This window comes from Daucus carota, chromosome 6 (assembly GCF_001625215.2).
Source record: "Daucus carota subsp. sativus chromosome 6, DH1 v3.0, whole genome shotgun sequence".
Taxonomy (NCBI): Eukaryota; Viridiplantae; Streptophyta; class Magnoliopsida; order Apiales; family Apiaceae; genus Daucus; species Daucus carota.
Window position 1 is genome coordinate 22,219,380 of NC_030386.2, and position 26,704 is coordinate 22,246,083.

Consider the following 26,704-nt stretch of genomic DNA (forward strand, 5'->3'; position numbering starts at 1 on the left):
AAATTATTATATAATATACACACACACGATCAGGGATCGGGGGAATTCTCAATCCCGTCCCGATCCTCGAATTTTTTTATAAAATTTTGCCCGTTCCCCGTCCCGCCCCGAAAAATTTCCCCAATCCCCAACTGAATGGGACGGGGTTCGGATCGAGCCCAACGGGGTGGGGTGAATGCCCATTCCTATGCTAAATAATGTAAGATTCAATATAAAATCTATTGACCTAACTCCCTTTTTATAAATACTATAAAAAAAATAGTTCTTAATAAAATAATGTAGGTTCATCTCCAACAATAATCTTTAAACTTTCATTTTATCGATTATTTTAGAATTAAAAGTACATTGAAGTTATAAAAGGACAACTAGGAAAAGAGAGAAAGAAAGTGGAGAACTTACTCTAATATAAAATGTAAGTTAAGAGATAGTTGTGTCTCTTAAAAATAAGAAGAAAGAAAGACTCTTAATGATTCGAGGAGCCACTAAAAATCTATTAGAATTGCATTTTCACTTCTTTTCTTTATATTTTGAGTTAAGAGCTCCAACTAAGAGGCTATCGGATATGCTCTTGTGACCGACAGTTTCTAGTTTCTGGTGCAGTCCATATACGAGAGACAAGTCTTTATTGATGTCCCCATTCCATCTTCCATGCATCAGACTTCGGCATCAGACTTATAAGACGAGGGACGCTGGACCAAGATTGATGGACGATGACTGTATGTTTGACGTTTGACCCTGTCTGTGTGTATTCTGCCGCAGATATTATCACAGCAAAAGCAAAAAACCAAATTCATTTATTGTTCGAATGTGACAACAGGTTTGACAAAGAGGTCAAGAAACTCTGTGCTTGTTTGGGTTTTTACTTGATGTAGTTCTGCAAAATATATATCTACTGATGAACTAGATGCCGGGGATCCTGGCATTCTGCTGGAGCTGCAACTATATTTTTTCATAGCAGCCACGACATAGATCTCATACTTCCATTTAGGGGTAGCAATTTCAGATAACAAGTCATGTTCGTTCTAGTGATGATGCCGGAGATCCTGGCATTCTACTGGAGCTGCAACTATATTTCTTCATAGCAGCCACGACATAGATCTCATACTTTCGCTTACGGGTAGCTTTCGGATAACAAGTCATGTTCGTTTCAGCAATCGGGTCAATTCTGATCAAGCTAAAATCACTTTAAATTGAATAAAGCTGAAACTTGAAGTTTTAGAAATAAAATTCCAATTTCGGGTCAATCGGGAGATTTTCGAGTGACTTTCAGATTTTGTCTCAGTAGACTGAGTCAAATTTCGGGTCGTGTCTAATATTGTCCCACTTACTTTCATTTAAGATCAGTAATTCAATATGGTAGCTAAAGGGCTTCATTTTCATAACAATGAAAAACATAAGCTCTCTATACGCAGTCTCCACAACAATAGTACAATAACGTCCCACAAACTTTTAAAAGGAAGGTGACAAAGGCTTAAAGCAAAAAAACTACTGTGGACAATAAATAGTGTTGAGCAATAATTTGCTGAGAGATTAAAATTATAACAATGTCACTGGCCTTGCCCCCTTTATTTGTAAAAAATGTTTTTATCCCTTGCTCTCATTGTACTTCAATTATATTTCAGCCAGCGCCAAGGACTTCACAGTATGCAAATTAAAATCGGTCTTTCTAATGTGTGCCCAAGGGCACACAATAAGCACCAACTTTCATGCAAATGCCTTGTTTTGATTGGTGGAAATGATGGGAATGCAGGGGGGCCATTACATTTATTATCCATCCACCAATCAAAAGCTAGTACTACTATTGTTATGGATGTTAGTGACTATTGTGTGCCCTTGGGCACACCATAGAAAATTCGAATTAAAATTACTAAGCTTCCACTAACAGACTTTATAACTCAAACCAAGACACCAGAGTATCGCATGGACTTGTACAACTTTGAACACATTTGCAAAAACAATGGCTAAATCCTTGCAAAAACAATGTAAATTACAGAGCACCCCCCATCCCCACTCTCGGACGTTCACATTGCAAGAGTTCAAGGGTTCGAATCCCGTCCCATCCCATGGTAAGTGAATCTTAGTATCTTACAAAATTGCCCAAGTACTTCAACTTGCACCCATATTAGTTTACGCCAAGTAAACAATATACTCATAAACAGGAAAAGAAGCTCAGAATCATATAAAGGTAAAATCCATGTAATTAATTGAAAAACACAAATCACTGAGGAGATTTACAAATCTAAATTAGTTCACATGAAAACCAAAGTCAGATATTTTATTATTCATAAATCCAGATACGGTGCAATATGAAGGCCATTAACAAAAACCCCTTCCCAATTTACCCATCAGAACTCAGAAGCATGCGTCCAACAAGCAACAACAGCAGAGAGCAGCCAAACTGCACACACAAATACATAAACCATTTAGTTATTTATTTCACAAAAAATGGTTAATTCAACAAAATTAAACCATCTTCAATTTTACACTCAACTCCCATCCCATTTTCGATTATAGTATGTCTGGTTTAATTTTATACCGATTTGTTTTTTTAATTACACTAGCCTTTAACCCGTGCAAAGCACGGGCGGGTATATAATTCGTAATTTATTAATTATAATTTAAATCTTAACACTATTTTATTTGTATTTTAGTATTAATGAATTGAATTTTAGTTAAATTATATTAACCAACTGATTATATCTTCTAACGGAAATTTAGCTTTCATAATTTATTATCTATCTATAAATATTTTTCTGATATTAATATGTGACAGTTTATTGATATTAATATTAATATTCATAAAGAGTGTTTTTAGTATATGAAACTGTTTAATAGATATCTACATGCTGTAGACTTTTAGTTTTAGAGGAGAGTACCAAACCAAAATTTTGTACGACTACAAATTATACCCATGTTGGCTTTTTATAGTATAGTATAGATGATAAAAAGTTGCATTATTTTAAACGAATTTATATTTACACATTACAATGACCAAACCACCCCTGAAGGGTAGATGTGGAAATTCAATTCAACCAAAATTAATCTGTCAAACAAAACCCAAACCCATCTGCCGGGTCGAACCGGTCAAAAACATGACCCAACTAAAGTACTAAACACAACACATCAAACTCCAAAGCCCCAGATCATCCTAGATCTAAAAATCAAACATAAACAAAGCCCATGCATTCATTCTAAACCCAACAAAACACACACTAACAAACATATCTACACATACCAGCCTTCCAGCATTCCACTGCTTTGTTTTTGTTGCTGAGGCGGCGGCTGCTGATACTGCGGAGGATAGCCACCCTGGGGAGGATAGCCATAAGCAGGCTGCTGTGGAGGGTACCCTTGCGGAGGATACCCTGGCGGCGGATACGCATCCTTTGCATAATCCTGCGGAGGATAGCCTGTTCCAACCCACCAACCAAATCGTTATCAAATCTCGAATAACAAAATCTTGAAAAATTTAAAACGGTGGAAATTTAAAATAATCGACTCACCTTGAGGAGGAGGGTTACCAACTGGGGGTTGATTCTGATTGTAATAACTCATTGTAATTTTTTCTTCACGGAAATTATTATTTGTGTTTAGGAGAGTAGATGTAAAAGTTGAGAGGATACGAGTAATGAGAAGAATAGATGAAAGAGGGCGTGCGTATTTATAGATAGTGGAGTGGTTTAATGAAAATGGTTTGGCTAGTGTGTGCCCATGGGCACATGCTAAGCGCGGAAATTTTTGTATTTGGGAGATTTTGATTGGTGTGGTTGGTGTATTTGCAGGGGGTCCACCATTATCATGAGATAGGAGCCAATCAAAATGATCCAAATACAAATTTTTCCGCGCTTAGCATGTGCCCATGGGCACACCATAGAAAAACCGTAATGAAAAAGATAGATACGGGATTATTTTGTGTTTGAATATATTATCGGGGAATGTGCGTTGAGGAGGTGGCGGTTGTCACAATGCACTGGAAAGAGCAGTAGTCATGTTTTCATTACTTAGGCGCGTTGAGTCCGCGTACTGTTATTTTACTTCATCCGAAGGACTCTTCTTTTTGGGAATTGAAATCTGGGGCAATGAACGAAAACAAGCAACTTGTGTTTTTTCAGGGGATTTTTTCATAAATAAGTAAATAACATATATTATATGAGGGGTGTATTATATTGAGATTCCAAAGTATTTTTTGCATTCATAAAATCCGAATAACTCGATAATGAATAGATTCGTTTTACCAATAGATGTCTTTCGGCTCCCTTACATTTCTAACCAGTTTGAACGTAAAGTTTTCAAAACTAACCAAGCTACGTTCAACTTTTCAAAACTAACCAGTCTAATTCAATTCAAGTGGGGCGACCCAAACTAAAGTTTGGCCAAAGCATGGGTCGCCACAGCCATAGGCGACCCCTGTGTGTATTTTTTTCAGCATGGGTCGCCCCATGCCCGTGTATAAGGCGACCTCAGTGCTGGTTTTACAAAGGAGGAAGCACATGCAATGTACAAGTTCAAGCTGTTATGTTTTTTATTACTCCCTCCATCCCATTTTAAGTGTCCACTTTGCCAAAAAAAAAATTTCCCAAAATATGTGTCATACTCTTTAACCCATGTAAAATTTATACTATTTCCAATATAGTATTAAATACAACCAACAACCCCTCATAAATATATTTAGAAGCATTATGAATGTATAGTGTAATTTGAAGTGAGAGAAGGTCCAATACACAATAATTAATGAGATACGTAATTAATATGTATGAAAAACTAAGCTGATTATTTGTGGAAAGATGATGATAAAAACATTACATTAATTACTCCCTCCGTCCCTATTTATCTATCCACTTTGGAAGTAAAAGTTTGTCCCTATTTATCTGTCCATTTATACTTTCAAAACTAATTTAATGATAGTTTTTCAAATATATCTCCATAATTTCAATTTTCAAGGCTTGACTTATTTAAAACTTGGTTGAATTCATGTTTTCAAGACATAAAGGAGAGGTATTCCACCATTTTCAAGATATTAATTAGAGGTATTTAATAAAAAATTTATACAATCAATTATTCCTTGGTATGTGTTTTTTTTTCCAAAATGGACAGATAAAAAGGGACGGAGGGAGTATTTGTTAATATGTGTGAAAATTGCAAAGTGGACACTTAAAATGGGATGGAGAGAGTATTTTTCTTGTAATATTTGAATGAATTTAAGAATACCCACATATTTATAAAATAATACTAATAATATTATAGCATTTATAAATAATATAATAATAACATTTGCAAATTCCGATTATAACCATAATATTTGTAAATTCCGATATAACAATATCGTTTTACGAATATTTTTTTTAAAAAATATTATCTTTTTTTTTTGATTTCGTTTATTATGTTAACCGTATTTGGAAATATAATTCGAATAGTTAACATTTTTTAAATATTAAATAATAATATTTGTAAAAAAAGAATTCGAATATTTGTAAATTCCGATTATTACAATAATATTTGAAAATTCTGATTATAACAATAATATTTGTAAATTCTAATTATAACAATATTATTTTACAAAATTTTTTTTTTTTACAAATATTTTCCTCTTTTTTTTCGATTTTGTTTGTAAATATAATTCGAATATTTAATATTTGTAAATATTAAACAATAATATTTGTAAAAATATTGAATTCAAATATTTGTAAATTCTGATTATAACAATAATATTTGCAAATTTTGATTATTAAAATATTATTTTACAAATATTTTCTTTTTTTACAAATGTTTATTTTTTTTTTCGATTTCGTTTATTATGTTTACCCTATTTGTAAATATAATTCGAATAGTTAATATTTGTAAATATTAAACAATAATATTAGTAAAAATATTATTGTTATATTTGTAAATTCTGATTATAACAATAATATTTGAAAATACAGATTACAACAATAATATTTGTAAATTCTGATTATAACAATTTTATTTTACAAATATTTTCTTTTTTGAAAATATTTTCCTCTTTTTTTCGATTTTGTTTATTATGTTTACCCTATTTGTAAATATAATTCAAATATTTAATATTTGTAAATATTAAACAATAATATTTGTAAAAAAAAAGAATTCAAATATTTGTAAATTCCGATTATAACAATAATATTTGAAAATACAGATTATAACAATAATATTTGTAAATTCTGATTATAATTAACAATATTATTTTACAAATATTTTCTTTTTTGAAAATATTTTCCTCTTTTTTTCGATTTTGTTTATTATGTTTACCCTATTTGTAAATATAATTCAAATATTTAATATTTGTAAATATTAAACAATAATATTTGTAAAATAAAAAAGAATTCAAATATTTGTAAAATCCGATTATAACAATAATATTTGAAAATTCAGATTATAACAATAATATTTATAAATTCTGATTATAACAATATTATTTTACAAATATTAGTCTAAAAATATTATTCGAATTCTTTTTTTACAAAAATTATTATTTAATATTTAAAAATATTAACTATTCGGATTATATTTACAAATATGGTTAACATAATAAACAAAATCGGAAATAAAAAGAAAATATTTTTGTAAAAAAAAATATTCGTAAGATAATATTATTATAATTGGAATTTACAAATATTATCATTATAATATTTATAAATAATATTATTATAATATTATTGTTATTATTTTACAAATATGTGGTTATTCTCAAGTAAATTCAAAGATTACATAAAAAAAAAATCAAAAACGTAACTGGCATGCATGCTTTACCATTTCATGGGCCTCCTTTTTGTAAAACCAGAACCAGCACTGAGGTCGCCCTAGACACGGGCGACTCATGCTGAAAAAAATACATACAGGGGTCGTCCATGGCTGGGGCGATCCATGCTTTGGCCAAAATTTAGTTTGGGTCGCCCCTGTTGAATTGAATTAGACTGGTTAGTTTTGAAAAGTTGAACGTAGGCTGCTTAGTTTTGAAAACTTTACGTTCAAACTGGTTAGAAATGTAAGGGAGCCGATGTCTTTCACATCCAACTATAACAATGAGTAACCTCTCAATTTTAAAATGGCAGTTCCAAAAAAACGTACTTCTATATCAAAAAAGCGTATTCGTAAAAATATTTGGAAAGGTAAGGGATCTTGGGGCAGCCTTAAAAGCGTTGTCATTAGGTAAATCTCTTTCTACCGGAAACTCAAAAAGTTTTTTTGTTCGACAAAAAAAAAATAAGTCATAAAATAAAACATTGGAATAATCTGAATAGAAAAATAGGCCCATTTCATTCTTAATAGGAGATTAACAAACTTATTGTTTGTGACTAATCAATATGAACTTCGGTATTTGATTGGGATTATTTGAAATCCATTAAAATTTTGAGGTATTCAATTGGGATTTCAAATTATGCTATAAAATCTGGTGGTATTCAATTAGAATTTTAAATTATGCTTTAAAATCCGATGGTATTCAAGTGGGATTCTTTAAAATCCATTAAAATCTGATGGTATTTAAATGCTGATGGATTATTTTTCATTTAATAATATGATGGATTTTGTGGCATTCTTCAGTGTATTTTAAGTTTTTTGAAACCCTACCAAAATCAATGGAATTTTGAAGTATTGTGTCTAATTCCTATTAACTCTATGACATTTTATCAAGAATCCGCACAAAATCAAAATCCCATACAATTCATTAAAATCCATAAGTAAAAACAATCCATTAAAATCTCAATCAAATACACCTAGTATGGTTCACTATAATTCACTATATTATTCACTCTAATTCATACGAACATATTGATATCAAGAAATCCACATGAACTCCTCGGTTAATGAACTCCTCGGTTAGATGATACTCCCATGTCCCCTCATTTCTTTACGTTACGTTTTGGCACGTTTTTTCACGCTCATTTAAAATATAGTTTCATAATATATTTCTAAAAAAATAAATTCTCAGAATAAAAGTTTGATGTTTAAACGTTTATACAAGAAAAGAAAATTTTAAAAAAAAGTTATGAAACTATATTTTATAAGATTCTCAAAATACTTGCAAACAGTGTACGTAAACTATTCAGAGAGACGGAGGGAGTATATTTTTTGTGGATGAACGAACCTTTGTGACGGAATATTGTATTTTCGATACCTAGTAGCTAGTATCAATGGAAATTTATTTTTCTTTAAAAAAATACACAGAAAGTCAGAACCCGATGGTCTGGTCATATTTATACTATTATATATTTGGGTTAATTATCTAGTTGATCACTGAAGTGGGCTCAATGTATCAAGTTGGTCACTGAAGTGAAAATGGTATCAAAATGGTAACTGAAGTCACCATAAATATCAAACAAGTACCTTAAAATATGAGTTCAAGCAGTAAAAATATTATTTATAGAGTTTTACGTATTATTATCGAATGTTACAATAACCAAGTAAAATATTATGACTTCTATTATTTATGATAACATATTAAGATTTTATCAAATTTATTTATTATTTATTTTTTGTTATATAATTATTTTCTTTGTTTTAATTAAAATAAATAAAATATAATTTTGATAAAATCTAAATATATATATGATCATAAATACCAGAAATCATAACCTTTTACTTGGTTATGCTAACATTTAATAATAATGTGTAATACTTTATAAATAATATTTTTACTGCTTGAACTTATATTTCAAGGTACTTGTATGATATTTATGGTGACTTCAGTGACCATTTTGATACCGTTTTCAGTTCAGTGACCAACTTGATACATTAAGCCCACTTCACTGACCAACTTGATAATTAACCCATACTTATACTCTGATTCTATTTATAAGACGTTTGACTATTTACACGTAATTTTAGATGCTTTGCTTATATAGTTCTGTTCTAAAATCAATGATTGATCAAGATCAATCAATGATTAATCACATATTAATCAATAATAAATCATGATTAATCACAAATTAACCCCTGTTTTGCAACTCTCCGAACTGATTAAATTTCTGATTAATACCTGATCAATTCAATTAATCTCCCATTAATCCTTGTTCCGTAACTTCACTGATTAAGTCTGAAACCCGCTTTTTCCAACACTGCTATATAGCAAAAAATAATATTTTTGTAATTTTTTTCTAAATAAAAATATAATAAAATTATTTTTATTCAAAAAAGAAAATTTTAAAAATATCAATGTTAGATATGTGGTCAAACCTCCTAAAGATACGTGTAAAAAGTCAAACGACTTATATAATGGACCAGAGGGAGTATATAATAAGCGTAAAGAAGATAATTTGGTTATATAGTCTTATTACTATCAAAAACTTATCATTTGTTGAATCATATACAAGATAAATAAATCGTTAGATTAGAAAAAAAAATATAAGTCAAATGATATCTGTTTGCCTATTTTTAATTTCTTTTCCCAATCCAAAACAAATTCTACTTTTTACATGTTTTGTGATTTGTTTTTTAAATTCAAATCAAATATTACCAAACAATTTTAATTCTAAAAGTATATAAATCACACCATTACAAAATTAATTCAATCTAATATATTTTCTTAAGAAACATATTAAACAAAATAATATTATTCAAAATATTACTCCCTCCGTCCCCTTTTACTTGTCCCTTTTGAAAAAATAACGCATCTTAAGAAAATGTTAGGTGGATATCTTGTTTTCATACATATCCCTAATAAATGTAATGAATTATATAGAGTTGTGTGTATATATATGCTAGTCAAACATTGGAAATTGTTACATTTTGAAAAAACATACAAAAAATTGCTTTGAAAAGAGAAGTGGACAAGTAATTTGGGACAATTTTTTTTTTCAAAAGGGACATGTAAAAAGGGACGGAGGGAGTAAAATTAATAAGGCGAATTTGATACACACGTAATAAATAAAAAAAATATGTTTTAAAAAAAAATTATTAATTGACTGGCACATAGGGGGAAAAAGCTTATCTTTGGCTAGGCGGGAACAAAAGAGAAAGATATTGGTCTTGAAAAAACCCCACAAAGGAAGAATATGTTGATAGGTGTGATTATAGGTAGAAGTACGGACCTGATAAGTGTAGCACCAGATGTTTTTGCCTTTTGTTGCATGTTGTTATAGTCGATTTTGGCTACTACACCAAGACGGAGGGCGCGCCCTTTGCGGAGAATTCCCGGAGGGCGCGGCCCCCAAGGCGTAGCATGTTAGCATGTTTACGACGGGCAATTGTTGCAGTTGAAGGTCAGGGCGCGCCCTCAGGGGTCGCGTCCACAGTTGAATAATATATGTGAGGGAGAGAGTGAGTCTCAATGACGACCCTTCCGAGGGATACGAAGACCTACCCTTCCGAGGGATATGAAGACTAGTGCCAGGCTCATCTGGAAGTTATCAGGCTCATCTGGTAGTTCTCGGGTTACGACCGGGCGTGATCTATAATCCCCAATCCTGCTATCTGCCGAGTTGTCCTCGTGCGGGGGCTTGGGGTGATCATGGTTGTAGAAGGCCCTCAGGGGTGACATGAAGGCCGATCATATGTCTGGGTCCTGTATTCTGGTGAGTTAGCCCTCATTGGGGGACTGAGACGATCGTGTAATTTGGCTCCTCAATGGTCTTACCTCTTAGTGAGAACCTTCGCTAGGGGGTAAGGACGCGTCCCTACACCTCAAGGAAGTTGTCACGGCTCTATCCGATATCTCCTCCATGCTACGAAAAGTAGTGGTTAGTGTCATCTCTCGTAGTGGAGATGATGCCGTATCCGTGATGTACTTGGACTAGGAGTCTAAGGTAGTTGGCTCAAGGCTTACTTCTAACTGGAGTAGAACTCTAAGTGATAAGTCACCGGCCCAAGGTTGGTCTTATCCCCAAGAAGCCTAGTCCTGATCAAACTAGGAGTCTTGGTTCAATAGAACTACGTATGGCTTGATCCCCTATAAATATAGGGGTACGTAGGCACATTAGGGGATCATGAGTTGAGAGCACGCCAACTCAAAACCCTAATCTCAGCCACCCCCTAAAACACACAACCACCGCACTCCGGCGACAAAAACCACCGTCACAGATCTTGATTCCGACCATGAACCTCATCTTTGTTGATTACCAAATTCCTCTATCAACACATGTTTATGGTTACTTTTCTTAATCCAAAACTATTATCTTTTTTATATTTTCTAACTAAAAAATCTTAATTTTCTAAAAATAACACTTGACAACATAACAACTATCTTTTTAACTAAAACTCCCCATTATTTTATTGAGATTCCTAACTAAAAATCGATTTTTTAAAAAAATAACACATACAACATACATAAAAACATGATAATATCATTATGAGAAAATAGATTTTTTTGTCACCGAACTTATTATGTTTTTAAAAACTTGCCACTCAACTAATTTTTTTTTTCCTTTTAGTCACTGATGTTAGGTTCGGAAATTTTTTTGCCACTAAATTTAGGTTCGGATTTGATTATTACCATTATATTAATTCTTTGTAGTATTATTAAAATTTAGTGATAACCTGTAATATTTTGATGATTTGATATATGTTTATCTTTATATATAGTACTTTTATGTATCCAAGATCGTTTATCTTCGGTGATAAGAGTTAAACACGCATTTTACGGTTTCTAAAAGTGTACTCTCATAAATTATTTTATTTTTTCTTCCGAATAAAAATTTAGTGTTTGAATTTTTATACGCAAAAAGAAAATCTCATAAATCATCGAAGATTAAGTTTTCCTTTCTATTTATTTATCTTTATCTTGAAAATTATAATAAGATAAAGTTATTAAAAATTATGAGGATAAATTTAAGAGTGGTCTTAGGCTGAACTAGGTGATTGAAACTTTAATAGTGAAAGATGATGCATCGTATCACTCAATTAGATTTTATTTTATCATGGAGAGCATAAATTATTTGAAGTTATTGATTCCATACTGATGATTTGATGAGTTTCTAGAATTCTAATTACGATTTTTCCTGATTTTAATATTATATCACCTCATTTTATGTTATTATTGCTATATACAAAAATATAAACATACATCATATCATCAAAAAATTATATACTATCACTATGTATTAATGATGCTACAAAAAATTATCACAATACTAATAATCATATCCGAACCTAAGTTAGTGACTAAAAACAAATCCAAACCTAATATCAGTGACTAAAAAGAAAAAAATTTAGTTGAGTGGCAAGTTTCTAAAAGCATAATAAGTTCGGTGACAAAAAAATCTATTTTCCCTATCATTATATATAATTATTAATATATAACTGATGATATGTTTCAACTAGATACATTAATGTTATTTTTAATTAGTACATGTTATCATTATAAAAGTAATATCATAGATCAATACTATCTATTTATACTATAATATAGTACTATATATATTTTATTATTATTATTATTATTATTATTATTATTATTATTATTATATCAATACTGAAATATTAATAATTTTATTGGTCAGTCGAGTTTTATCAGCCGGTCAGTATTATTCTACGGGTCTCCTTAATATTTAACGTGTTTTAATAAACCTTTTTGTTATCAATTAAGTCAAAATATTTAAAAATTCAGTCAATATGATCGGTTTGCATTTCAATTAAATTTAAAATATAGACGATAAAATTATAAATGTTATAAATTACCTATGGATGACACGGGTTATATAAGTTAGTATATTCTATAATTAATATTTCGAATCACTACGAGTTGAGTTTATATTCAGGTAAATAATCAATGGAGTTGTGTTAAAGTTAATAATCAATGTAGTTGTGTTCAGGTAAAGGGTCGTTTGTGTCGGTCTAAAAAAATTACTTGTTATTTAAATTGAAAATCTAAATTATAAGTAATAAGAAAATGTGTATTTGTAGGTTATTAAAGTGTTCGAATAATTTTAATTATAAGTAAGAGAATTTAACTATGAGATAAAAAAAACTATGACTTTTTCCCTTCTAACTTCTATCTCAAAAATTAATGAAAAGAGTTGATCGAACTTAATAATCCAAACACAACATAAGTAGAATTTAATACCCGTAAATAAAAAAAAAAATCTGCCTTCAAAAAAAAAAAAAAAAAATTTAAACATAGACATAAGTAAAAGCAGTTTTTTAGTTCTCACTCCACGAAATACCCACTAAATAATCAGGATTTGTAGAACTTTTTCCTGGGATTTGAGTTTAGTGGTTCCAATGATGATAGAGAGTTGATTTGAAACTGGCTCTTGTGCATACCACATGTTTAATGGCCAAGTGTAACCATTTCAAATTTATAAGGAGTAAGGGGAATTTTTACCATACATACACGGTGATAATTATAAATTTTGAAATTTTGATGAGAACACCAATGTTCTTCCCGATCGTCATGATCACCTTATTTTACCCAAACAATACATATGTAATTAATAGACAGAATAAGCATATAATAGCTTCACTTGTGACTGAATCTTAGCTTACTGATCTCAGCTTATGTGGTTGAATTAAGGTATAGTTTAATTCATAAAAGAGCATGAGACAACCACCTATCGACCATAGCCAAGCATTCTTCTGGCTTGAATGCAGGAGCAGTGTGCCCTGCACCCTACAAAACAATACCATTTATGAACAAATCAACAAGGTTGACACATGATATATATATATCTAATATACGTGTGTGTCATCTAAAAGTTGTTCGAACCACTTTGTTGATGATATATCTTAATATCAGTTACCTTCACGGTTGCGAATGTCAATGAGTAGTTGTCGTGTGAAAATATTTCGCTGTACCTGCATAAAGGAGAACAAATTGTCAATTAAAATGTAAGATGAACTTGATTAATACTAGTAGTTAATAGTTTTGGAATAATAAAGAGATTTTTTAAAAAAATTTTAATCAAACGAAGCATACCCTGCTACTTGTTTATTAACAAACCACGGCTTCCATGTTCTATCAACTGATAAACCAAGAGTGTGGATCCATTTTATTGTTCCGATGTATGGGAAGACCAAGTCGTGGTCACCGCTGCATTTTGGACAAGAAAACCTCCCGTTATGTATGCCTTTTTATTTTGTACTTGAAACAAATTAAAGATTTACCTGTATATAAGAGCTCGACAATTTTTTTTGGTCAGGTTACGATGATAAACTATGCTGCTAGCAATATTATATGAGTAAGTATCCGTATCCTCTTTATTGATATCATAATGATCCGTGTTGCACATCACCCATTCATCTATTGTGCCCTGCTAATTACTCGTTCTTGTAAGTCCCTGAAAAAGCCAGCATAAACACTTTCATCGCGTACAACCTACAGGTACCTCACGTATATGAAGAGCTTTCTGAACACTTTCATCGGAGGTCCAAGCAATAGCATATTTATAATTATCTTCCTTGAAACACATCGACAAAACAAACAGTTATTAGATTGCTAGGGACCAAAATTATCTGCACATTTACAGGTATAGTAAAGAGAGAAGAAAAAATAGAGAAAGATTTTGTGTGTCGGTATGTATTACTCGACACCATGAATCCGGCTGAGGCTGGGACAAAGAAGGGAGTCCAGTTGCAGGATTCCTCTTAGATGAGTTTCCATTCCATAGTTGCAGGATACTCTTGGCTGTCATGTCCATAACACAAATTGGCTCCAGTATTTCTTGGTCGTATAGGTACATGAGGCACTGTATAGCAATTCACAAGTTTTTTCATTTGTAATGTTCAGTTGTAGGATTACCATATATGCTTGGATCCTGAATCAATCTCTTAAAACTATCAAATGTAAGAAATTCAATAGTATAAATGAAAGACTTTTGATTCTTCTGAACCACATTACAAAAGTTGGAACTAGCATCTCATTTTTCTTAACAATTTTCTTTTGAATAATTCTCTCACCTTTGGTTTTGTTGCCTATTTCCCCATTCGACATGCATTTCATAACAATGCATAACTATGAGGAGGAATTATGTATGTGTCTATATATATATATATAAAGATAAGTTCTATGGAGACAACATTTTCATTAGAGACTTGGATACCATTATTTGTGTGCTGCAACTAAAATACTTCATAAAAACATTGCAAAATGTATTATTTTTCGAATCATGTTCTACAAAGATCATTATTTTATTGACAATTTTGCAAATTTTATACATTTGGAAAACAAAATATTAAAAAACATATTATTTTACAAAACCATGTTTAGTGTGCAGAACATTTGTTGATCTTGCAGAACATACATGTTCTGCTTGTTTAGCATAAATAATTTTCAACATTTTCAATAAAATAGTGATATTTATAGAATGTACTTCGCAAAACAATTAATTTTGTAGTGTTTTAATTGCAAAATATAAGTGGTCTCCAAGGTCTCCGATGAAAACGTGGTCTTCATAGAACTTCTCTCTCTCTCTTCTTATAGAAATCATATACTCCCACTGTCCCAATCATTTCTTTACAGTTTTTTTCACTGCTCGACACGCATTTTAAGACTCTTATAAAACATAATTCTGTAACTTGTTTTTGAGATTTTCTTTTTGTGTATAAAAATTCAAACACCAAATTTTTATTCAAAAGAAAAAAATTAATATAAGTTACGAAACTATGTTTTCAAAAAGCATTATAATGGGTGCCAAACTCTCGTCCCGCAAGGTAAACTACCTACGGGGACAGAAGGAGTAGCTGTTTGGTCATTTTTTTTAGTATTTACCTATCTTGAGTTATAATATAAAAAAAATTATTTTTGATAAAGTTTGATAATAAAATCTATTAATATTTTCGGCAAAAACTCAAAAATAACTTTTTGTTAAAGCATAAGAAAATGCTTTTCCAAAAAACAGTTTTGAAGCTAAAAGATGGTGTTGAGAAATGCTGTCTAAAATTTATTAAACAATTCTTCATTTGTTTTTTCAACAAAAAGTTGTTGTTGTCTGCAACACCACCACCAAAAATTACCTAAATAGATTGATGCTCGCTCGATGAAATAAAATGCTTACTTCGTTAACCTCTGCCAGAGCCTTAAGACACAAATGATTTGCTGGATTAACCTCTATGTATTCGTCATTGCAGAGTGCTTTTGTTGTCTGCAAATATTCGTAATACAAGGTCAATGATCATAACTGAAATCACTTGTTCAAGTTTTAAAATTTAACTATTCTGCAAAGCATACCTTAAATAGTTCATTAGATAAAAGTGCGAAATGATTAGCATACGGAATTCTCGCATTGAAGTCGATATTTCTATCTGTCAAAGGGTTACCGATCATGTATCCCTGAATGGACACAAATAAGGTGACGACATTTCAAAGAAAGAGTATATAATAAATTTGACCCGTACACAGAGTTATACTTATACGCTATTTAGAATTGTATGCTCCTAGAAGAATTCTTATAATATGAAGACTATAAGGGCACGTTTGATTCGACTCAAGAAACTTAATAAAATTCAAAAAGCGAAAAGAAGAGAAAGGAAATGAATGATCGTATTAATATTATGATGCTTTGCTTTCCTCGATTTCCTTTTAGCGAGAGTCAATCGGTTTTTTTTCCAGAGATTTTCTAGTAGAATAGTGGTTGATATTGTGTCTGAACACCAAACGTGGACCCATTTTTATTCTCAAATTCTGAACTTATAAATTATAAACACCTTATCCATATTGTAAGTGCAAATAACTTATAAATCAATTTTGATTTGTAAGCCAGAGTTTGAGAAGCGAAAAATTCTAAATTTTTTTAGTGAATTATTTTATTTTTTAAATTTGATTTTACAAATATGCGACCACTTTAAAAGATAATTTAAAATATTTTATTATTTTATTAATAATTTTTAGATACGATAAGTAAATATCAAAAATTTATCCCGACACATAAGTTAAAAGTTACATTTCTTTTATAAATAATTTTTCACATATAAACGATAAGCATTTCTTTTTCACATATTATTTTTCACATATGAGAAAATTCTAATTTAATACGGTCAATTTATCATAAATAAGAAATATTTATCAACTACTGAACTTCTTATTAGGCCGTTTCTCACTTACTTTTATATTTAACTTCGGATCATTTCCCGCTTCATTGCCTGCAAAGAATATAACAAATAAATAATAATTGTAGTCGTTGGAATCTATATATATAACGAGATTCCTGTGTATATACTAGTGATATTTATTCACATGTACTTATCTACCATTAATTATATTCTGAACCATAATCGGAACCGTTATGCCAGAATATGAAACACCAGAAACATAAAGCGGATTTTTTAGGAATTTAGGATGAGTCTTTAGCCACTGCATCAACAAGAAGTAGAACTCGAATTCAGTATTTCAACTTAATTTTCCATCAACTATTAAAAAAGATATCTTCTGTCAAATTAATTTGGCAACAGATATTACAGTGTACTTCAAAATATACATTATCACTTTTCAGTAATTCACACCTTCATAAGAAACTCATAGATAGATGCTGCCATCAAGGTGTCACTGTTTCTGTAGCTCTCCTTACTTTTCGTATACGTAAAACCAGAACCAGGTGGATCAACAAATATAAGATTCGACACCTTCAAACAAAACGCATGTTACTTATGAAATTAATCATGCAAATTGTACTGTAAATTTTTGTGACCAAAACAGTTTTAGAAAGCTGAGTACAGTTTAACACTCCTTTATCCCATTTTCTTTTACTGCTCGACACATATTTTAATACTCCTATAAAACATAATTTTATAATTTATTTTCAAAATTTTCTTTTCTATTAATTTTTTATTCAAAAAAATATCTTACTTTTTTTCTTTTGATCGGGAAAAAAAAGTATAAAACTATATTTAGGAGCACGTGTTGCGTCCCCGTCCCCGTCCCCGGTATATACAATTCGGCCTACTTTAAAAGCAAGTCCAACAATGCCCTGTGATAATGTCCTAAGTTAAAATTTAAGGCATTTGAGATAAAGATGTAAGAGCAAGTCCAACAATGCCCTGTAATAATGTCCTAAGTTAAAATTTAAGGCATTTGAGATAAAGATGTAATCCAACGGTGTCCTAGTGGTGCCTTAAAACACTAGAACACACTACATGTGCCTTATTTATAAGGCACTACCACATTTGTCCTAAACTATTTTAATCCATAAAATATTCACTTTCTCTCCCTTTTCACATCTTTTATGCTTGACTTATATATAGTTGTATTCAAATATATTATTATTTTAGTATTAAGGCATGCAGATAAGACATATTGTTGGTATAGATGTATGTGTATGGTGTCCTAAATCACTATGACATTATATTTTATTATATATTTAAGACTTCTACTAAGACACCGTGGACTTGCTCCAACTAAAACTGATAAATTATGATATACCTTGGTCCACGAATATGGATTAACCACCACTTGCGGAATCTTTCCGTCTGAGTTTGCATAATCAAATTTCAAGGGCCCTACATTAAATTTGAAAAAACAAATTTAGAAGAATACATAAAGACAAAACTAATGACGTACTATATTAGTATATCTTGTTCTTTAAATATATGGGTCGAAATAGAACAATGGTATCATAGTTGATGCTGTATTTAGAAAGCTTCATCAAGTTATAATTGATTGAGCGGAAACAAAGAGAAATGAATAAAAAAGTAATTCAAACTTTGAAAACGTGTAAAATTTATGATTAGATGTGAAAGAAAATTTGAAACTACATCCGTATATTAAAAGTCATTTTCATATATTTAAGCAGGATGCTCTCTGATACCAACCGCCGGTGCGGATGATCTCTTTCCACGTTCATGCCTTTTCTTCCTTGAAAAGTTAAAATTATTGTATTAGTTTTCTAGCCATATTCTATCAAATCATGTCGAGCTGTTTATTTCTTCTTTTCGATTAACCAAAACTAATATCTGAAAATTGTAAAGTTCATTTTTATTTGAAAAATGTTTGGCATACATAATTGTGTACGAAATTTTGTTTTAATTAAAATAAATTCTTATATTTACATCAACAATCCCAATTAAAACTCATCTCATTAATTGCCATGTCATTAACACTACTCTTTTTGTACTTATGTTTCATGCTTTCCTATTGTTGCAATGCATGTTCTGTAGTTTAGTTTAATTATGAGTTTTTATTAAGTATCTACTTTATATTTAAATTAATTAAGTACCATTTAATTTATATTATCATGATAAAAAGGATATTACTTAATTCATGATACTATTAAATAATAGATACATAAAATAGATAGGCCAGGCGTATTAAATAATGGGCAGGACTGTGCGTGGAAGGGAATTGGAATTTGTTTTTTTAAAAACTTCCTATTTTTAATTAGGTGAAGTTAATGGTTGCAAAAAAATTTGACTTTAATTGTTGGACGGGAAATGGTCCGCAAAGATGGAGACGTATTATAGTACAAATTCTCTATACGCTAATACGATATACGATAAATTGACATTATGTCAACTGTACATGCATAAATTGACATTATTTTACATCCATGTAAAATAAAATTTAGAGTTATTGTACAATATATAGTAGGGGTGAACACGGGTTGGGTCGGTCGGGTTAGAGACAATAAAATGACCCAACCCAATTAGTTCGGTTTATAAAAAATCAACCCATTCACCAAAAAAAAATATACATAACCCAACCTTGCTAATTAAAATCTGGGTTGGGTTGGTTCGGTTTGTGTCGGGTTTCACACGAAAAAAAAAACAAACTAAATATAATGTCTGCTTAAAAGTTATATAAGGGCAGTTTTAGTTTTAGCATCTGGTGAATTGTAAATTAATTTACAAGTTGATCAGTCATTCAACAGTCTGTTGAGTGAGCATTTAAAAAAAACAGAAAACTATGCGGTAAGAAAATATGCAAGACATCTAGATATTCATATACAGACTCAACTTCTATCTAATCAAATGAAGCTGAGCAGAACCTATGCTATGACAGAATCTATTCCACATTCTATTCCATATTCAAAGCTTAATGTAAGGAACTAGTACTAGCATATTTGTCAGGTCATTATGATCTATTATACACACTTAAATGGAATAACAGCAAGCATTATGATCCAACAAAGATTAATTAAGCACTTGGAAATATTGGATCTGTGAATAATATGTTTATTTAATTGTTTTTATATAAACGGGTTGGGTTGGGTTGGTTAAAGGTTAAAATGTGTTAAACCCTGACCCAACCCAATTTATTCGGGTTTTTTGAAAATCAACCCATTTAATAATCGGTTTCGAACGGTTCGGTTTAATCGGGTGAAAAAAGGGTTGGTTTGGGTCGAGTTTTGCGGTTTGGGTTGGTTTTGTTCACCCCTAATATATAGAGTGTAAAATCACCCCGTCTAAGTAAATTATTGCTCGGAAACCATTTTCTGAAACCTAAAAGCAGACGAGGCAACTATAATCTTTATAGTGTAGTAGTAGCCAGCGCGAGTTCGAACGAGAGAGATACTTTACCTGTATAATAAAAGAAAGTTCGAGGAGACGCACAACCAGGACCTCCGGTGATCCATATCATGAGGGGATCATCTCTTGGATTGCGCTCCGACTCCACGAAGTAGTAAAACATCTGCAAATCTTCTCCATCTCCCAGTCCCACGTACCTGTTTAACCATATACAAGATATATGGAGCATGCATAAAAAAGCATTTACTTTCGGCAAATATGTTCATGGGGACTAACCCAGTTTCAAGCTTGAATGGCAATTGACCCGAAAAGCCTGGAAGAGTCTTGATCACTGTCTGTGAGAAACAAAGGTGTAACAGGTTTATCTGCAGAATATTGAGGATTAAAAACAGTGTCGTTTTATGTTTTGTCATGGCTATGTATTATAAGCTTGTACTCTAGAAAAAATGTGAGATGGTATTTCTTTTGGCAACCAAGAGGAATACATATAGCCAGAGGCGACATTCAGAGGTGCAGCCTGCAGGGCACTTTAATTTCAATATCTGTTTTTAGACAAATTTATAGTTACACATTTAATACACTGCTGATTTTTGATTAATACTACTCCCGGTCCCATTTTAGTAACATCTTCTGATAAAAAATTAACCGTATTAAGAAAAGTTAGTTAAATGCAACATATATATATTTAACTAGCATTATTTGTGTACGGAAAAAATGTTGGTTTCAGATCGAAAAAATTGGAGGCAAAAAACCACCTAAATTTAAATTTAACTAGCATTATTTTTGACCAAACCGCCGGAGGGGACATGACCACGAATATTTTGGAGGGAATTTTTTCGTGGGAAAAAAAATACTCCCTCCGTTTCTTTTTATTAGTCGCTTTGACTTTTTGCACGTATTTTGAAGTGCAAAAAAAATGTATTTCTATTCATTATTTTTCAAATTTTCTTTTTTTGAATAAAAATATAGATGACTTTCATTCAGAAAAAGAAAATTTGAAAAATAATACGTAGAGGTATGTTTTTTGTACACCTTAAATTACATGCACACAGTCAAAACACCTAATAAAAAGGAACGGAGGAAATATTACTTTCATCTGCTTATTCCAATAGTATATATTTTGATACATTCAGGTCGTCAATTTTAAATTCGACCACACATTCTCAGTCGGTTTTATATATCGACTATTTTTAACGAAAATAGAGACGGTCAAAAATCCCGGTCAAAATAAATCACTTTTCTTTTAATAACTACTCTATATCATTACTCATCAGCAGTGGCGGAGCCAGACAAAATATTCAAAGGGGGCACTTTTAATTTTTCGATTATTCTCAAAATATGTTACTTAATTAGTTTTACAAATTAGAACAACAACTACTACAAACGGGAACAAACAGACCTGGCTAAACATCTTATCTAAAAACCAACCTGCTACCACAACTGATTTAGATATACAAATCCTAGAGAAGCATGACCATGCTGAAACTACTGCTAGAACTGAAATAGACTGAAGCTGAGATGATTTCATGGAGAGATTTAATAATTTATAATGACAAAACATACGAGTATTACTAATATGTGGGGCTCACAAAGGGAAACCTGTGGGGGCACGTGTCCCCCCAGGCCCCAATGTGGCACCAAGTCATCAGATCCTTTAAAACAAGAGTCGGATCACCGCGAGCTCATATCGGGGTAAATAGTCAATGTACTCGTGTACACAAGGACGAGTACATTAACATACATGCTCTGCGGCGGTTACAAGGGAAGGAAAGACCATTTCTCCGACCATGTGATCTTATCATCTCTTTTAATTATTCATATCAACTTCTACTTTGATTCAGGATATTACAAATTAGTGTTAATCGGTCTTAAATACAAGGGAAAGAATGTGTTTACGATGACGAAGACAGAGATCCCAGCGCAAGGATCAGATCTTCAAGAGAATGCCGGCGATCTCAAGATATTGCCGCTCACTCCCTCCGTGTTCCTTTCCTTTGTGTGCGGTACCCGTATTCTTGTGGTGGGATATTCTGAATTCGTGTCACCATAGTCTGCAATAGTATTACATGAGGGTGGGAGAAGGCAAGAACGAGGCTTCAGTGGATTGGTGGCGGTTAGTGTATTGACTGTTGTTGCTTTGGCAGCGTAGATGAAGCAGAACTGGATGGATTTCACAAGAAGGAATCAAGTTAATTCAAGAAAGTGGGCAAATAATGGCAATTCTTATCCAGTTTGAAATCTCTGTTTCAGATCATTGTCACCCATCATCGCTAAACGAGAATTGTTTAGGTAAGTCCCGTGTGAAGAAGGCCATGGGCTAAGGTATTATATTAATATTATATCACACACTATTTTATTTATCGTGCACTAAGCCGGGGGTCTTTACGGAAACAGCCTCTCTACTTTAAGGGTAGGGGCAAGGCTGCGTATATCTTACCGTCCTCAGACCCTGCTCTAAGCGGGATATACTGAGTAGGTTTGGTTTGGTTAGTCAATGTACTCGTGTTCAAGTTAAATAATTAGAATTTGCAGAACACCACATTAGGTGTTTTAATAATTAGGATTCCTAAATATCCTTTCATTGGACTTGCGTTTATTGGTTTTGATTCTGATAGATGGTGGATTTGAAACTGGCTCTTGTGCATACCACATGTTTAATGGCCAAGTGTTACCATTTCGAATTTACCAGGTGTATGGGAAAATTTTTACCATACACCGTGATAATTTTTTTACCGGTCTTCATTATCAACCTACTTTACGGAAACGCTATACATGTAATAAATCGACTGAATAAGCATATAATAGCTTGAATTGTGACTGGATCTTATCTTACTGATCTCAGCTCATGTGGTTGAATCAAGGTATAGTTTAATTCATAAAAGAGCATGAGACAACCACCTATCGACCATAGCCAAGCATTCTTCTGGCTTGAATGCTGGAGCAGTGTGGCCTGCACCCTACAAAACAACAAAATTTAAGAACAAACCAACAAGGTTGACACATGATATATCCAATGTACTTGTAGTGTCATCTAAAAGTTGGTTTAAATCATATTGTTGATTATGTTTCCTAATATCGGTTACCTTCACAGTTGCAAATGTCAATGAGTAGTCGTCGTGTGAAAATATTTCGTTGTACCTGTACAAAGGAGAACAAAGTGTCGATTTAAATGTAAGATGACCTTGATTAATAATTGTTAATAATTTTGGAATAAGAAAGAGATTTTATTAAACTTTTTAATCAAACGAAACATACCCTGCTACTTGTTTATTTACAAACCACGGCTTCCACGTTCTATCAACTGATAAACCAAGAGTGTGGATCCATTTTCTTGTTCCGATGTAGGGGAAAACCAAGTCATGGTCACCACTGGATTTTGGATAAGAAAACCCTGCTTATGTATGTGATTTTATTTTGCACTAGAAACAAATTAAAGATTTACCTGTATATAAGAGCTCGACAATTTTTTTTGGTCAGGTTACGATGATAAGCTATGCTGCTAGCAATATCGTATGAGTAGGTGTCTGTATCTTTTCGATTGATATCATAATGATCCGTGTTGCACATCACCCATTCATCTATTGTGCCCTGCTAATTACTCGTCCTAGTAATTAGTCTCTGAAAAAGTGAGCATAAACATATGGAAACTCTGTAACCTACAAGTACCTCGCGTATATGAAGAGCTTTCTGAACTCTTTCATCCGTGGTCCAAGCAATAGCATATTGATAATTATCTTCCTTGAAACACGTCAACAAAACAAACAGTTATGAGGTTGTTAGGGACCAGAATCATATGCACACTTATAGGTATAGTGAAGAAGAAAAAAAATAGAGGAAGACTGTGTATGTCGGTATGTATTACTCGACACCATGAATCCGGTGGTAACTGGGACAAAGAAGGGAGTGCATTTTCAGGATTCCTCTTAGAAGAGTGCCCATCCCATAGTTGCAGGATACTCTTGGATGTAATGTCCGGAACACAAATTGGCTCCAGTATTTGTTGGTCGTATAGGTACATGAGGCACTGTATAACAATTCACAGGTTTTTTCATTTGTAATGTTCAGTTGTAGCATTACCAGAGATGCTTAGATCTAGCACTAACCTCAAAACTATATAAAATTTAAGAAATTTAATAACATAAATGTCGGAGTTTTGATTTTTCTGAACTGCATCACAGAAATTGAAACTATCTTCATTTTTCTCGACAATTATAGCTCATGCATTTTATAACTAGTCATATTCCACCAAGTTATTTATTTTGGCAGAGGAATTATACGGTTTATATCTATATCTAAATAAGTTGCTGCTCGCTCGGTGAAATAAAATGCTTACCTTATTAACTTCTGCCAGAGCCTTTTGACACAACTGATATGCTGGATTCACTTCTATGTATTCGCCATTGCAGCGTGCTTTTGCTGTCTGCAAATATCCGTAATATATTTCAAGGTCAATGATCATAACTGAAATTATTTGTTCAAGTTTCAAAATTTAGCTATTGCGTGCAACACATACCTCAAATAGTTCATCAGATAGAAGTGCGAACTGATTGGCATACGGAATCCTCGCATTGAAGTCGATATTTCTATCTGTTAGAGGGTTACCGATCATGTATCCCTGAATCAACAAAAATATAGCAACAACTTCCAACATTTCATGATAAAAGCTAATTAATGAATTCAACCAGTACACAAGTTTATGTTTATACCCTATTTAAAATCAGACCCTATAAAATTGACTAGACTATGAAAACTACAATTTTTTTTGGTCAGAGTTTGATCATAAAATTTTGATGTTAGGAATGGTGCTTTTTCTGAGATTTTCTTGTGCCGTAGCATTCTATTTTTAAAAAGTCAATTCCATCACAATTAAGATATATTCATCGGCTGCTGAACATTATTTTAAGCAGTTTTACTTACTTTTATATTCAAGTTGGGATCATTTCCAGCTTCATTGCCTGCAAAAATTATAACAAAAAAGAATAATCACTGTAATCGTTGGAGTATATAGAATGAAATTCCTATATACTGAAATTCACATTCATATATCTACCATCAATTATATTCTGAACCATAACCGGAACCGATATGCCAGAATATGAAACACCAGAAATATAGAGCGGATTCTTTAGGAATTCAGGATGATTCTCAAGCCACTGCATCAACAATCAGTAGAACTGGAATTCATTATTTCAAATTTTATTTTCCATCAACTATCAAGAAAAGATATCTTCTGTGAATTATAGTTTATTAGAGAACATTGTAAACAATCACTTTTCAGTAATTCACACCTTCATTAGGAACTCATAGATAGATGCTGCCATCAAGGTGTCACTGTTTTTGTAATTATCTTTACTTTTGGTATAGGTAAAACCCGAACCCGGTGGATCAACAAATATGACATTGGCCACCTTCAAACAAGATGCATGGTACTTACGAAATTAAATACAAAAATTGTACAGTCTTTTTCGTTTCCAAAATTAATTTAGAAAGCTGAATATATATAGTTTATAAATACTTCAATTAAAACAGATAAATTTTGGTGTACCTTGGACCATGAGTATGGATTAACCTCCAGTTGTGGAATTCTTCTCCCCGAATTTGCATAATTAAATTTTAACGGCCCTACATTCCCACAGAATCACCAGAATAATATGCATATTATCTAAACCAGCCATTTTAATAAAATACATTAGAAGGATAGACATCTATATATAATACAAATTCTATATATGATAATTTGGCATTATGTCGAATGCATATATCTATGGTTTTATACTGTCTGTTTGTTCATCAAATGTAAAAGTAAAGTATATGATAGTACAATATATAGTTGTGTAAAATCACAAATTAAGTTACACGGTTTTTTTAGCTTTTACCTATATAATAGAAGAAGGTTCGAGGAGAAGAACAACCAGGACCTCCGGTGATCCATATCATGAGGGGATCATCTCTTGGATTGCGCTCCGACTCCACGAAGTAGTAAAACATCTGCAAATCTTCTCCATCTCCCAGTCCCACGTACCTGTCAAACCATACAAGATGAAACAATTAGTTACAAGAACCAGTTGCAGCTGATCAGACAGTGTCTGAGCTGTGTCTGTAAATATATGTTCGTTGTGACCAACCCGGTTTCAAGTTTGAATGGCAATTGGCCCGGAAACCCTGGAAGAGTCTTGATTACTGTCTGTGAGAAACAAAGGTGTAAGAGGTTTATTTGCAGAATATTGAGAATCAAAAACACTGCCGTTGTTTGTTTTGTCATGGCTATTTATCGGTTTGTACTGGAGACAAAAAATGAGATGGTATTCCTCTCAGCAATTGTGGGGAACTACATATATACCCAGTACTTTAATCTTAATTA

At 32.0% G+C, this 26,704-nt stretch overlaps 3 protein-coding genes across 6 annotated transcripts; all 3 read right to left on the minus strand.

The window, feature by feature from the left end:
* Positions 1-2,180: 2,180 nt before the first annotated feature.
* LOC108224947 (protein CYSTEINE-RICH TRANSMEMBRANE MODULE 13) lies at positions 2,181-3,708 on the minus strand. Its single transcript, XM_017399716.2, has 3 exons — positions 3,504-3,708; positions 3,236-3,410; positions 2,181-2,398 (listed from the first exon to the last, which is right to left on the minus strand). Exons 1-3 carry the CDS (start codon positions 3,553-3,555, stop codon positions 2,353-2,355), a joined length of 273 nt encoding a protein of 90 aa, XP_017255205.1. The 5' UTR covers positions 3,556-3,708; the 3' UTR covers positions 2,181-2,352.
* Positions 3,709-13,224: 9,516 nt separating this feature from the next.
* Positions 13,225-20,819, minus strand: LOC108226768 (serine carboxypeptidase-like 17). Its single transcript, XM_017401761.2, has 14 exons — positions 20,620-20,819; positions 20,395-20,540; positions 18,302-18,378; positions 17,386-17,505; positions 17,134-17,236; positions 16,988-17,025; positions 16,115-16,216; positions 15,942-16,028; positions 14,472-14,633; positions 14,274-14,345; positions 14,053-14,198; positions 13,865-13,978; positions 13,689-13,743; positions 13,225-13,558 (listed from the first exon to the last, which is right to left on the minus strand). The coding sequence occupies exons 1-14, from the start codon at positions 20,754-20,756 to the stop codon at positions 13,475-13,477; spliced, it is 1,443 nt and encodes a 480-aa protein (XP_017257250.1). The 5' UTR covers positions 20,757-20,819; the 3' UTR covers positions 13,225-13,474.
* On the minus strand, positions 20,657-26,677 carry LOC108226385 (serine carboxypeptidase-like 17). Of its 4 annotated transcripts, XM_064078859.1 has the most exons (15): positions 26,469-26,676; positions 26,220-26,365; positions 25,889-25,965; positions 25,632-25,751; positions 25,394-25,496; positions 25,261-25,298; positions 24,857-24,958; positions 24,677-24,763; positions 24,206-24,367; positions 24,010-24,081; positions 23,786-23,931; positions 23,599-23,712; positions 23,427-23,481; positions 23,242-23,300; positions 20,657-20,678 (listed from the first exon to the last, which is right to left on the minus strand). In XM_064078859.1, the coding sequence occupies exons 1-15, from the start codon at positions 26,603-26,605 to the stop codon at positions 20,672-20,674; spliced, it is 1,425 nt and encodes a 474-aa protein (XP_063934929.1). In that variant the 5' UTR covers positions 26,606-26,676; the 3' UTR covers positions 20,657-20,671. The 4 variants fall into 4 exon arrangements, 3 of the variants coding, with proteins under 3 accessions (XP_063934929.1, XP_063934928.1, XP_063934930.1); XM_064078858.1 differs by lacking the exon at positions 20,657-20,678 and having other exon boundaries at positions 23,119-23,300; XM_064078860.1 differs by lacking the exons at positions 20,657-20,678; positions 25,632-25,751 and having other exon boundaries at positions 23,119-23,300; positions 26,469-26,677.
* Positions 26,678-26,704: the final 27 nt, after the last annotated feature.

Bases quoted from the DNA above. Each gene is read 5' to 3' on its own strand.
- LOC108224947 (XM_017399716.2), bottom strand. From the start codon at position 3,555: ATGAGTTATTACAATCAGAATCAACCCCCAGTTGGTAACCCTCCTCCT. The intron at 3,411-3,503 runs GTGAGTCGATTA...GGGTTGGAACAG, and splicing joins TGGTAACCCTCCTCCTCAAG to GCTATCCTCCGCAGGATTAT. The intron at 2,399-3,235 runs GTATGTGTAGAT...TTGTGTGTGCAG, and splicing joins AGTGGAATGCTGGAAGGCTG to TTTGGCTGCTCTCTGCTGTT.
- LOC108226768 (XM_017401761.2), bottom strand. From the start codon at position 20,756: ATGACAAAACATAAAACGACACTGTTTTTAATCCTCAATATTCTGCAG. The intron at 13,979-14,052 runs GTAAATCTTTAA...TCCAAAATGCAG, and splicing joins TGTCGAGCTCTTATATACAG to CGGTGACCACGACTTGGTCT. The intron at 13,559-13,688 runs GTAACTGATATT...ATTGTTTTGTAG, and splicing joins TGACATTCGCAACCGTGAAG to GGTGCAGGGCACACTGCTCC.
- LOC108226385 (XM_064078858.1), bottom strand. From the start codon at position 26,605: ATGACAAAACAAACAACGGCAGTGTTTTTGATTCTCAATATTCTGCAA. The intron at 25,299-25,393 runs GTAGATATATGA...TAATTTTTGCAG, and splicing joins GGTTCAGAATATAATTGATG to GCAATGAAGCTGGAAATGAT. The intron at 23,932-24,009 runs GTACTTGTAGGT...AGTAATTAGCAG, and splicing joins AAGCTCTTCATATACGCGAG to GGCACAATAGATGAATGGGT.